The sequence below is a fragment of the Podarcis pityusensis genome, assembly GCF_964106645.2.
Source record: "Podarcis pityusensis genome assembly, chromosome: 17".
Classification (NCBI taxonomy): Eukaryota; Metazoa; Chordata; class Lepidosauria; order Squamata; family Lacertidae; genus Podarcis; species Podarcis pityusensis.
In genome coordinates, this window is record NC_138042.1 from 38,433,736 (window position 1) to 38,447,554 (window position 13,819).

Below are 13,819 nucleotides of genomic sequence, written 5' to 3' on the forward strand. Positions count from 1 at the left end.
GGTTAAGAACAGTTTCAGGTTAAGAACGGACCGCCAGAACGAATTAAGTTCTTAACCCGAGGTACCACTGTAAAAGCATACATTCTACTCATGTAAAAACACCAGACAGGCCCCACAAATATCCCAGAGATGCATTTTAAATAAAAGGACACATTCTACTCGTGTAAAAACACGCTGATTCCCGGACCGTCCGCGGGCTGGATTGAGAAGGCAATTGGGCCGGATCTGGCCCCTGGGTCTTAGTTTGCCTACCCATGGTCTAGCTGATATGAAGGGAATTTCTTGATAAAGGTTTGCAGATGTGGAATTGACTCCAGTACCTTTGCATTTTTACTAAGGGGTGAGCTAAAAATATTTAAAATAATAATAATTCCTTCCTCCAGCCCATTAATAAATGGTTTCAGAGGCAAAGGTTTTCCTGCCTTCCAAATCAGCTTTTCTCTTGCAAGATTCCCATATAAAAGCAGGTTATTACACACACACAGCCAGGGAAGGTACAAATGCATCTCATATATCTCATAACTAGATCAGCATCTGTGTTGTAATGCTTTGTGGTGCCCCACTAAACTGGCTGGAGAGATAGTCTTCTATCTGTGGAAACTGGGAGGAGAAAGAATCTGCTCAGACGTCGATTTGATCTTTATCTCCAGGGGCTTTCGTGAAAGCTTGTTCTTCCCCTCTCCCAGAAACCTTTTAGTACTTCCCAGAACCAGCTTGAAAAGTCTCCTTCCTTCCAGAAGCAACAGGCTGCGCTGGCATCTCTCATTGCCTAAAATAAGTGGAATTCTTTTCTGGCAAACCTCTAGCCAAATGCTTCATATGCCATAAGAGTTTGCCTGCTCACCCACCCATTTAGGACAAAAACAAACAGGCGATTACTCATGGTTTGGGGAGGAACACAGAAAATGAGGCAGAATATGAGAAAGGAAGGGTGACTCAGCGAGGCGAAATGTGGAAGAAGAGACAGGCAGAGAGCTTGCGTCTCCAGAGAAGAAAACATGTCGTTTCTGCAAAATTTGTTTAAGGATACTTCATTCTCCTGTCCTAGGAAAAATAAACCTGAATCCATGGCCTGCTATCTATAGCATGCTATCAAAAGAAATGGCAGCGCAAAAGATATCTAGGTACAGGCTGCCTTTCTATGTTTAAAAAAGCATGAGAGAGCTGCTTTTTGAGATTATGTGTTATAAATAAAGCTTAATAATAACTATAGCACATGCTTGTTATTAGAGGGTGGGGACTAGTAATCTTGAGATATTCCAATTCAGGTTGCAATCCTGCTTTCAGACATGTGGCTCCTATTACCTAATAATCATTGCTATTTGGCCGTAAGCTATAATTGACCGTCCACATTATCAGGAGTATTGCATTTTTTTCTGCTTGCACATCTTGCTATGTTCCATCTATGTGGTGAGTACAACATAGCTGCCATAGGTAGAGGAAGATCCAGGCCCATACCCTCCAATATTTCTCCAATGAAAATAGGGATGTCCTATTTAATAATAATAATAATAATAATAATAATAATAATAATAATAATATTTATACCCCACACATCTGACTGGGTTGCCCCTGCCACTTTGGGCAGCTTCCAACATATACAGAAACATAATATAACATTAAAAATTAAAAAAAAAACCTTTCCTATACAGGACTGTCTTCAGATGCCTTCTAAAGGTTGCATCTCCTTGGCTTGGGGGGTTGCATAACTCCATACCCTCCAACATTTCTCTGAAGAAAAGAGGGATGTCCTAAGGGACATTCTGGGATCAAATCAGAAACCGGAGCGGCTCCTGTAAATCTGGGACAGTCCCTGGAAAATAGGGGTACTTGGGAGGGTCTATACTCTTGTCCTCCCTCTTGATATTATGTTTTTATATATGTTGGAAGCCCCCTCCCCAGGGTGGAAGGGGCATCCCAGTCCAGTGGGTGGGGTATTATTATTACCATCGTTAGTATCATGGAATAGAATGCCCCTATTTCATTGGAGGATATGAGCAACCCAGAATGTGCTGCTTTACTCCCCCACTTCCTCTTTAAAAAGGGGTCTAGCAGTCATTTGTACAGTCAAAACACTCAAAAAGTAGACATAGTCAGAGATACCAGCAGAGTCTGTACCCATTTCCTGCCCACAAAGAGCAACACCGGCCTTTGAGAGTGGAGTCTCTCTCCACATCCTGAGTTCTGTTGGTTGGCCCCAGCACTGAGCAGCAGAATGCTAGGAATTGGTTTCAGTATTGAAAACTATTATTTCAGTTCTTTTATCTCGGCTATTTCCACCCTGGCCCTTCTGAAATGATCTCCTGTTCGCTCTCTACTGGTTCTTCGGATCTGGGATGAGAGGACACACTTCCTGTCCTGCCTTAACCCAACGTTAGGAATGGTACCTTAAGCTTCCTTTGCTGAAAATGGGAGTAAACGCTTCCTAGGTAGCAACACTGATCTGAGGGTGGCCCACTGGAATCAGAAGGCGACTCTTAAGCCTCCTTCACATCCGGCCTCGTCTCCTGATCCCCATCCCGCACCACCCGCCTCCACCTCACACTCTCATCTGCAATGCACCATTTCCTAATAATAGTCTCGACTGCAATGCTCCCTCCTCCCCCTCAGCCCAGCCCAGGCGAAGCAGAGCAGCCCAGGAAAGCAGACTTTTCCTTGAGTGACCCCACATCTCCCTCCTTCCCAGGAAGATGCTTTTGAAGCTGCAAGACGAAAGGGAGGGGTGAAAGAGGTGCAGGGAACCGGTCCCCAAAGAGACCAAGCCGCTGAAACAACAGGAGGCCTTTCTGCCAACGAACCTTCATTCCCTCAAGACATGATCAACTCAGAGCAACAAGGGAAAGGATGGAACAGGAACCCTAATAGAAAACAGCTGACTCCAGTCCGGGGCGTTGAGTCTGAACAGCGTTCAGCTCTTAGCTAGCTCCAGATTTAGAGTTTATCTACTCAGAATCATAGAATTGGAAGGGGCGACGAGGGCCGTCTAGTCCAACGCCCTGCAATGCAGGATTCTTTTTGCCCAACGTGGGGCTCATCATCCTGAGATTAAGACTCTCGTCTCCCATGAGCTATCCTATGGGTGAAGGATGCAAGGTACTTGTAATGTAACTCTGGGAGCAGCAAATTGCAGAGGGCTAGTTTGGAGGCAACAGCTATCATGTAATATGTCTACAGGGACACGGGTGGCGCTGTGGGTTAAACCACAGAGCCTAGGACTTGCCGATCAGAAGGTCGGCGGTTCGAATCCCCATGACGAGGTGAGCTCCCATTGCTCAGTCCCAGCTCCTGCCAACCTAGCAGTTCGAAAGCATGTCAAAGTGCAAGTAGATAAATAGGTACCGCTCCAGTGGGAAGGTAAACGGCGTTTCTGTGCGCTGCTCTGGTTCGCCAGAAGCGGCTTAGTCATGCTGGCCACATGACCCGGAAGCTGTACGCCGGCTCCCTCGGCCAATAAAGTGAGATGAGCGCCGCAACCCCAGAGTTGGCCACGACTGGACCTAATGGTCAGGGGTCCCTTCACCTTTAAGATGTCTACAGGGCAGCTTAAAGTCTCCTATAAAGCTTTCATCTGGGGCGTTTCCCAGATACCTCTGATGTTCCTCACTCACATGCCTGTGGTAGACTATAAGAATCCCCCTGGTGCATCATATTCGGGGCCAATTCTCTGTTTCCAGCCGTGGCTGGTGGCTCAGAGAAGCTCACCAGCAAAGCATGGAAGTATCAGCTCTTTCTCCTTTGTCTCCAGTCCCTGGTATTTCCGATGCACACACAGATCTACAAGTGGGTGGGTGGGGCAACAGATCTCCCTAGGGACTCCTGAGAATACTATTACTATGAGAGGCAGGGGCTGTTAAAGATCTCCCACAGATTTTCAGTGAATACTAAAGCTGCAATTATGGTGCAATTTTGAATTCTGGTGCTGGAGGAGACTCTTGAGAGTCCCATGGACTGCAAGAAGATCAAACCTATCCATTCGGAAGGAAATCAGCCCTGAGTGCTCACTGGAAGGACAGATCCTGAAGCTGAGGCTCCAAGACTTTGGCCACCTCATGAGAAGAGAAGACTCCCTGGAAAAGACCCTGATGTTGGGAAAGATGGAGGGCACAAGGAGAAGGGGACGACAGAGGACAAGATGGTGGGACAGTGTTCTGGAAGCTACCAGCATGAGTTTGACTAAACTGCGGGAGGCAGTGGAAGACAGGAGTGCCTGGCGTGCTCTGGTCCAGGGGGTCACGAAGAGGCAGACACAACTAAACGACTCTACAACAACAAACAACAAAGCTGCAGTTCTCAGGATCCTCTGGAAGAATCTGTGGTAGTTAAAAATTGTATAAATCAATACAAGTTAGTGGTTCAGAGGTGTCCTCCTTTCTGTCAAAAAAAGGCAGGGGGGTGAACTGCTCCTCTTCACCATTGCTATTCTCAGGCTGAATGAAATACAAAGGAATTAAGTTACAAAAGAGTGGTCAAGTTTAAGGGAGTGGGGAATCACACATCTAATAAGTCTTAATTTTGTAATGAACTTTAATGAAGTTAGGGAGACTGAGCAGATGGCCTTTTAAAATCCCTCCCTGTTCCAAAAATGTTTATTCTGCTGGCATCGATAGTGCTCAGCCATTCTGCACAGTCATCTCGGTTCTCTGCATTGGACCCTTTGCCAGCTTTGCAGCTTTGCAAATTCCAACGCACACACAGAGAGAAATCTCCAAACACCAGGGCATTTAGTGAATTCACTTTTCCCTTAGGATATCACAAGTGAGGGGAAGGAAGGGAAGGAGGGAGTAGTTCAATTATTAGGCCGCTCTTTCAGTAACTGGTTGGCTCCTGGATGATGCCGCATGTCAGCATATTTTCCTAGTGTTTATTTAGTGCTTTCCCTAATTGCACAAAGCTCTTTGCAATTATCATCTCGCTATGAGAGACGCGAGCATCGTACAGCTCCGCACAGACATTCTCTCTCACGTGCACAGCCCATGTGTCCGAATTCCCCATGTACCCAGTGCAGTTCAGTGTTTCCAGCTGCTGTTCTCACTGGTCCTTCCCCTCTGTTTTTAACAACAGCATGGCTGAGATCGTTTAAGCAGGTGAACGGTTTGCCATCACTTCCTCTCTGTTACCAGGACAGCTGCCCTCAGCAGATCACCTTGCGTCAGGCTGCCGCTAAGGACACAGGAAATGGGCAGAATATGTGCGTGCAGAGATATTGCAACCCTCTCTGTAGCTCCTCCTCTCTGGAGCAGAAAAAGACATCCTGGTAAATTGTACTGTGCATTAGTTAATGGAAAGAAGATGCCGTTTTGGTTTTCTGCATCAGGCCCGTGTGTCGTAGGCTGGGCCCGTCGTCTCCAGGAATTTACCCCCAAAGCATCACAGGCACCTAGGCTAAGTACACATCACAGACTCACAGAAGAGTTGGAAGGGACCACGAGGGTCATCTAGTCCAACCCCATGCAATGCAGGAATCTTTTGCCTAACGTGGGGCTCGAACCCACAATCCTTGTATTAAGAGTCTCGTGCTCTACGAACATGAACATATGAAACACAAACCTGACATGAGCCAACAGTGTGACGCGGCAGCTAAAAAAGCCAATGCAATTCTGGGCTGCATCAATAGGAGTATAGCATCTAGATCAAGGGAAGTAATAGTGCCACTGTATTCTGCTCTGGTCAGACCTCACCTGGAGTACTGTGTCCAGTTCTGGGCACCACAGTTCAAGGAGGACACTGACAAACTGGAACGTGTCCAGAGGAGGGCAACCAAAATGGTCAAAGGCCTGGAAACGATGCCTTATGAGGAACGGCTAAGGGAGCTGGGCATGTTTAGCCTGGAGGAGGTTAAGGGGTGATCTGATAGCCATGTTCAAATATATAAAAGGATGTCACATAGAGGAGGGAGAAAGGTTGTTTTCTGCTGCTCCAGAGAAGCGGACACGGAGCAATGGATCCAAACTACAAGAAAGAAGTTTCCACCTAAACATTAGGAAGAACTTCCTGACAGTAAGAGCTGTTCGACAGTGGAATTTGCTGCCAAGGAGTGTGGTGGAGTCTCCTTCTTTGGAGGTCTTTAAGCAGAGGCTTGACAACCATATGTCAGGAGTGCTCTGATGGTGTTTCCTGCTTGGCAGGGGGTTGGACTCGATGGCCCTTGTGGTCTCTTCCAACTCTATGATTCTATGAAATGAGTGGGGAATCTGTAATGGAAGCAGGGCCACGATGCTTTCCTCTTCTCACCTGCCACATTCACACACATAAACAGAACAGGATCCCAAACAATACGTTTGCAAGGGTGAACGTGCATTTGGAGCAGAGAAGGAGACGAGGAAATGGCTAAGGACCAGAATCTGCTGCTTCTGAAATGGCCCGTCCCAAAGCTGTTTTTTTCTTAACACATGTACGCATATTTAACTCCTGCCTTTCCACCAGAAACAGCTCTCAAAGGTTGGTCATGTAAATCCTAACAAGGATGACCTTCGGAAAAGCGATCCGGGCTTTATGTGGGGGGAAATATGGGGGTGAGGGAAGCTCAGTGAGCGGCAATTGGCTCCATCTCATCAAAGCACTCGCTTCTGATCCAGCTATGCCAGAATTATCATCAGCTTGCCTCTAATCTTGTCTGGATAAGAAAGGAGGCCGTGCAAGGAGTTTCACAGCCTTTCCGGCAAGAGAGGCAAACTATATATTGCAAGGAGTAATGTCCAGTTCTGGGAAGGAAGAAGATGAATCAGAGCCTGGCCAAAGGTGGGCATGAACAACGCTGATGAGCGCAGAGATGGAGTCCTTTGCGGAGAGGATGCCTAGGCCTGGCAAAGAGTTGATTGAGCAGTGCCATGACAGCCAACTATATGAAGGGCTGTAGCACAAGCATTGGAGCTAACTTGTTTTCTATTGCTCCAGAGGGTCAGGACCCTGAACAATGCATTCAATTTTCAAGACAATGGATTTGGACGAAATGTTAGGAAGAACTTGCTAGTGGTACAAGCTGTTTGACAACAGAATGGACTGCCTCAAAAGGAGGTGGACTCTTTTTTAAAAAGTACGGCCAGGATGGGCACCTATCAGGGATGTTGTAGTCTGAAGTAGCTTTCCTGTATTGGACAGGGGGGTTAGCCTATATGATCTCTGAGATGCCTTCCAACTTGATGATTCTGTGATTGTGCAGCTGTAACAATTAGACACAGGGATTGTTAAATAGCAACACTATCAATGAAGACCAGGCAGGGATATTTCACAAAAAAGGCTCTCATTTAGCACTATGTATGCTCAGCACTTTAAAAATAATAATAATTACAAAACCTGTCCTAAACTGACCTCTGCATTGTGGAGAAGAATAATTCCTCTGTTAACTTTCTCTACACTACTCATAACTCTTCTTTGCTCTCCCTCCCCAAACACAGTAAACAAAAAAGGTATGATATGGGAGCTTCAAGGCTGAACTATTTAAAAGAAAAAGTGGGACAGGAAGAGAAGGGCGTTACTTGACCCTTTCTGCCCTTGTTATTTATCCAAATGAATGTGATGCGGGTGGTGCTGTGGTCTAAACCACTGAGCCTCTTGGGCTTGCTGATCAGAGGGTTGGCGGTTTGAATCCCCGTGACAGGGTGAACTCCCGTTGCTCTGTCCCAGCTCCTGTCAACCTAGCAATTTGAAAGCACACCAGTGCAAGTAGATAAACAGGTACCGCTGCGGCGGGAAGGTAAACAGTGTTTCTGTGCGCTCTGGTTTCCATCCAAAAGCAGTTTAGTCATGGTGGCCACATGACCCGGAAAGCTGTCTGTGGACAAACACCAGCTCCCTCAGTCTGAAAGCGAGATGAGTGCCGCAACCCCACAGTCGCCTTCGACTGGACTTAACCATCCAGGGGTCCTTGACCTTCACCTTATTTATCCAAGTTAAATCATCCTCTGCATCCTGTCAAAACTGCATTTAGTCCCATTGGGGGAGTGGGCAAAGGTTTTTCCCCCTCCTAAGTTTAAAAGCCACAAGGCAAGGGATGATTTCAGCTGCAAATGTAGCACAATGAAAAGAGTTAAAACAACCTTTCCTCTCGTGCTTTAACATTTTCCCCCCATGTTCTCCCATGGATTAGCTACTACAGTTTAGGAACAAAGGTTGCATCCTGCAAAGAAGTGGAGATGGTAGAAACGTGCACGACTTGTGCATCTTCCGCCTCACACTTCTTGTGAAACGTGCGAAGTGGGACCTGACACTTTTCCCTTACAGCAGCATGTGGGAGCATCGCCACATCCACAGGGAAATTCCACTACTGGTCACAATACGGAGATATGAGGCAGACGCACAAATACTTCCTGGCCAATTATAATGCAGCCATCCTGGTATCTTTCATGCTTAAAGCCAACAAAAGTAGCAGCAGCCCCATTGAAAGAAAGAAAAATACTGTTTCTGAGCAGCTGCTCCTATGTTGTCCCTCTTACTCTTCTAAAGGATGCTTTGACAGGGATCCCTCTATCTCTCCCATGATCACAGATTTTCACCAGCCTTTAGGATGTACCTTCCCTAGTGTACAAAAGTGCATTGCAATTCATCAGTCCTCTTCCCGGCAACCCAATTGCCTGAAAAACTGCTGCAGGCACAGATTTTTAACCTGGTTCCCCTCACTGAAGCCCAGTTAGACGCACCTGCAGTTCTGGCTTATTTAAACATCCTGGAACTTAGCCAACCCTGCAAATCTTTCTACCTCTTCAAAGGTACCTATGTTTTCTTTTAAGCATCCAATGCTCTGCTTTACTAGCTCAAAGGACTCTCAAGGCAGCTTACAAGTTTGTTTGTTTTTTTAAAAAGGGGTTTAATAAATAAAATGGAACAGAATATAACATCACTACAGCACAAAACAGAAATGTCGTATCGGAAAGAGTCTTCTTAGCAGGCTGGGCAAAATAAGGAGGTCTTCTTTGCCTGGTGCCAAAGGGGCAACAGAGTTGGCCCCAGGCAAGCCTCCCTTGGGAGTGAGCATTCAATGGCTGGGCACCGCGAGATCCTTGATTCTGGTCACTGATGGTGGCCTTCCTTGGAGAGTGTCTGAGAATGATCTTAGTAGCTGGCAGGTTTGAGTGAGACAAGCTTAACTCAAAACTCCCCACATTTACAAAAAGAGAAGTTGCTTACCTCTTGCTTGTGTGTCTGAGCGCACGCGCACGCGCACACACACACACACGCTCAAAACATCACAACTCAGGAAAAAGTTATGGGTACCTGCCAGGAGCTGGGAGAGCAGGGTTCGAATCCCACTCAGCCATGAAGCTCACTGGGTGACCTTGGGCCAGCCACCATCTATTAGCCTTGCCTAGCTGAGACTCCAAGACTTTGGCCACCTCATGAGAAGAGAAGACTCCCTGGAAAAGACCCTGATGTTGGGAAAGATGGAGGGTGCAAGGAGAAGGGGACGACAGAGGACGAGATGGTTGGATAGTGTTCTCGAAGCTACCAGCATGAGTTTGACCAGACTGCAGGAGGCAGTGGAAGACAGGAGTGCCTGGTGTGCTCTGGTCCAGGGGGTCACGAAGAGTCGGACACGACTAAACGACTAAACAACAACAACCTCACAGGATTGTTGTGGGGATGAAAAGGGGAAGAGGAGAACCATGCGCACCATCTTGAGATCCTTGGAAGATAAAGGTGGCATATAAATGTGGTAAATAAACAATAAATAAATAAGAAAAGTGCTGAGGGTTGAGCAAACTTTTCGGCATTTACGGAAGACATTCCTCTTTTTCAATGAGCCTTTTCAAGTTGTGTGCTCTTTCCCAATCTGCACCTGCGCTGGAATAGTTTTAAATGTGTTTGTATGGTTTTTCCCTTGTTATTTGCCACCCTGGGTTCCTTTGGGAGGAGCAGGAGGAGGAGAAGAAGAGAGAAATAAAACCTCTCTGATCCATTTGCCATAGCTTTCTCTGCCTTGGATGCTGCTTTCAGTAAAAGGGAATAAAGTTTTCAGAGAAAGGATATACCGGCATGTCGTGAGTAGCGTGGGCCCTTCAGTCTTCGCCACCAAGCAAAATGAAGCATCAGGACGTATAAAAATGCATTTGTTCACATCCATCCCTTGTCACTCCCAGCCAGCGTCTAAATGCAGACCGCAAGTTCCTCCGGCCGCGAAGCCGACATCTGCCGTTTACATTTGCAGAGTGCTATGTGCACTGATGGCACTATATAAATAATATGTGGCTACTGCAAATAATAATAATAATTCTGCACACACAGAAGATCTTTAAAGGCTTGGGTTTCTGTGCCTTCTCTCCGCAGCAAGTCAGCTGAGTGAGCATCTGTGACACAGAACTCGCCCAACATTGGCTTTCTATACAAGATGGGGATGTTTAGGTACCAACTGGTAAAAAGGGGGTGGTGAGCTTTGAAGGGTTAGACTGGCGTCACACCTCAGTTATAGAAATCTGAAGTAGACGGGACTCACAAAATGCTTCAGTGTGGCAGGGAAGAGTTGGGCATAGCTCTTGGCCTAACTTCACTTTTCTCTTCCTTCTTCTAAAAAGGAAAAAAGAAGGGCAGTGGCAACCGGGACAGATCATTTAACTGCTTTATAACTCTGTCCTGCCACACACAGGAACCAATTGCTGGGGGCCGAGGTCCTTTCTGCCCACCCCCCTAAAATATTTGAGGGGGCTGCTGGGCCCCCCCTAAAGTTGATGGGCATTGCCATTCCAATAGTGTGCATGCAAATTTGAAAGAAAGAAAGATGTTAAGTGATTAAGTTAATTTTATAAGACTATTGGTTTGGGAAAACTGTTAGCATGATATACATGGAAATTCAACCAGGGGGTTACAAGGAAGTCACTTAACAATGTTACTAAGATTGGTTCAAATAAGGTTGAGATGTTTGTTTGTTTGTTTGTCTGTCTAAATTTTTGGGGGGGAAATTAAAAAAAAAATTGGGAAAAAATCAAATGGTGTGCCTGCTCTGCATCTTGTGATGGATTATGTGGGGTGGAGCTTACCTCTCTCTCCCCCCCCCCCAATATTTTATTCAAGTTGGCATGTTTGCTGACATGTGTGGAAAAAGTGGATCACGATGACTTGCACTGCATCACAATGTCGGGAAGTGAGGAATTGAGCAAAACTGAAAAGGAGAAGGAAGTCGTCCAACAAAAGCTGGCCTGGCCCCGGAACAAAAACAAAAACAGTGGCAAAATAAGAGGCTCCTGCGACGGCAGCCCTCCTTCGTCGCCTCTTTTCCTAGTGCTCCCACCAGCCCGTCTCTCTCCCCCTCCCTGGCACTGGCCTCCTTGCCGGCTGGCGCCCACCCACCGCGACGATGCCTTTGCCCGCCCCGTCGAGCCCCTCACCTGCGCTTGTACTCATCGCGTTCCCTCTTCACCTTGGCCAGGACGTTGTAGAGCGCCCGGATCTCGGGGGTGATGGTGTCGATCTGCACCCCGACGCCGTCAGGGTGCACCCAGGAGACGCCGGGCCCCTGCACCAAGGTGGTCTCCAGGCCGGGCCCCAGCCGTCGAGCCTGCGAGAAGGACCAGATGGTGCCCGGCAAGAAGCGAGAGGAGGACGAGAAGGTGCCGCCCGGCAGCGAGGGCGACTGCGAGGAGGTGGGCGTGAGCGGGGCCCCCGGGTGGTGGCAGCTGGGCGAGCTCAGCACCCTCGACGGCGTGCCCAGCCCCACCGAGCGGGGGCTGCTGCAGCTGCTGCCGCCGCCGCCGCCGCCGACGCCGCTTCCGACGCCCCCGGCCAGCGGGAGCCCCAGCGGGCGGATGGGGCCCACGAAGCCCGTCTGCACGGCTTGGTCCCGGCGCTGCAAGCTGCCCCGACGGGCGCCGCCTTCCTCGAGGGCCTGCTGCAGCTGCTTCTCCAGCTGCCGGTTGCGGCGCTCCAGCTCGTGCACCTTGGCCAGGAAGCATCGGAAGCGCAGGTTGAGGGTCTTGAGGACGTGGATGTTGGAGCCCAGGTCGTTGCGGAGCGCCATGGCGGCCGGCGGGGCCGGGAAGGCAGAGCCGGCGGCGAGGGAGGCCGGCGGGGCCAGCTCCCCGTCGAAGAAGTCCCGCGGGGGCTCGCCGGGAAGGAAGAAAAGCTCCGGGAACTGATGCTGCTGTTCGGGCTCCGACGCCGCCAAGCCCTGCTGCTCTTGCTGCAGGAGGAAGAGGTTGGGGCCGAATAACGGGTTCATGGCTGCGGCGGCCGTCCAGGGGGCTGCGGCGGCGCCGGGGGAAGCGCGGGCTGGGCGGGCACACGCGCCCGCCACGGCCAATCGCGGCCGGAGGCGCCCGCCGGGCTGGCACAGAAGGGGCGGGATCCGGCCGCCCGCCCGCCTCCCGCCGCTGCAGAAGGGAGGCGCCTGGACGGGGAGGGAGGGAAGGAGGGAGGGATGCTGCAGCGCGGCGATGCGGCGCCCTCCAGACGGGCCGGGGGATGGAGGCGCGCCGCACGTCCAGGGGGGAGCTGAGGACGCACAGCCGCGCGCCTGGCTGCGCCCCCGACGCCGGGAGACCGCGGCGCGCGGGAGGAGCGAGGCGCTCCTTTGCCAAACGGAGCTGCGTTCGTCTGCTGGCCGGAAACGGCCCTTTGCCTGCCAGCGGCGATGCAGATCAGAACAAGACTGGATGTTGGACAAGCTGCCTCTGTGTGCCCTTAGAACCACAGAATTGTAGAGTTGGAAGGGACCACGAGGATCATCTATTCCAACCCCCTGCAGTGACCAGTGTGGGGCTCAAACCCACAACCCTGAGATTATAAGGGCTTCATGCTCTACCAAGTTACCCCAGCCTTAGGGGTGCAAAGTAGGGGTGCAAGACCTTTAACATAGCTGTAGCACTGTGTGTGTGTGTGTGTGTGTGTGTTTTGCAGGCAGACTTTGGTAATCTGGCGCAAAGGACAAAATTGGGTGCCCCAATATTGTTTTCCACAATAATTTCTTTTGGTACAGTTGCCTTTTAATGGCTCTTCTCAGTAAAGGTAAAGGGACCCCTAACCATTAGGTCCAGTCATGACCGACTCTGGGGTTGCGGCGCTCATCTCGCTTTATTGGCCGAGGGAGCCGGAGTACAGCTTCCGGGTCATGTGCCCAGCAGGACTAAGCCGCTTCTGGCGAACCAGAGCAGCGCACGGAAACACCGTTTACCTTCCCGCCAGAGCGGTACCTATTTATCTACTTGCACTTGACGTGCTTTCGAACTGCTAGGTTGGCAGGAGCAGGGACCGAGCAACGGGAGCTCACCCTGTCGTTGGGATTCGAATTGCCAACCTTCTGATCGGCAAGTCCTAGGCTCTGTGGTGTAGACCACAGCGCCACCCGGATCTTCTCAGTAGATGTCCATATAAATACAGCTTTTATTATAGTTATCATTTTGCACCTCCTCAGGAGTAAACCCTACACAAATCTGGAGTGGAGTCCCTAAGACGGTTGGATGGTGCCTTGTCCGCCTCCTTCCAGCAACTCCTGCAGCCAAGCTGGTGCGAAACACATTGCTCTGCTTTCCTTTGGACCCCATCAGCGAGGGGTCTTGTCGTTGGAGCAGCCCACAACTTTGATACACACTCTGTGCAGCTAGCAGTGGTTTGACTTCACCCCCCACCCCCCAGAGTCACCTACCATCATCTCGTTGAGACAGACGGATGCCAACAAGAAGTGTCGGCTGATCTAAATCAGAATTTGTGCTTCTTGATGATGTGCTGCCCATCCATTTTCATTCTAAGAATTTCCATTTGTGTCCCACTGAACTAACTTATCTGGGAATTCTCGTTCCCAAGGATACTGGTAGCACTGGACAACTGGACCCTTACACATATTATCAAGAAAACGCAGTCCAACCTGGAACAGTGGACACTCCTCCGAGTCCGTGGG

At 49.5% G+C, this 13,819-nt stretch overlaps 1 protein-coding gene across 5 annotated transcripts in view; it reads right to left on the minus strand.

Annotated features, from left to right (window-relative positions):
* Positions 1-12,197, minus strand: part of IFFO1 (intermediate filament family orphan 1) — a 28,307-nt gene extending 16,110 nt beyond the window's left edge. For all 5 annotated transcript variants that reach the window (XM_080987161.1, XM_080987160.1, XM_080987159.1 and 2 more), the window contains exon 1: positions 11,316-12,197. In XM_080987161.1, the coding sequence (XP_080843287.1) occupies positions 11,316-12,145 (830 nt within the window). In that variant the 5' untranslated portion in view covers positions 12,146-12,197. The remainder of the gene's footprint in view (positions 1-11,315) is intronic.
* Positions 12,198-13,819: the final 1,622 nt, after the last annotated feature.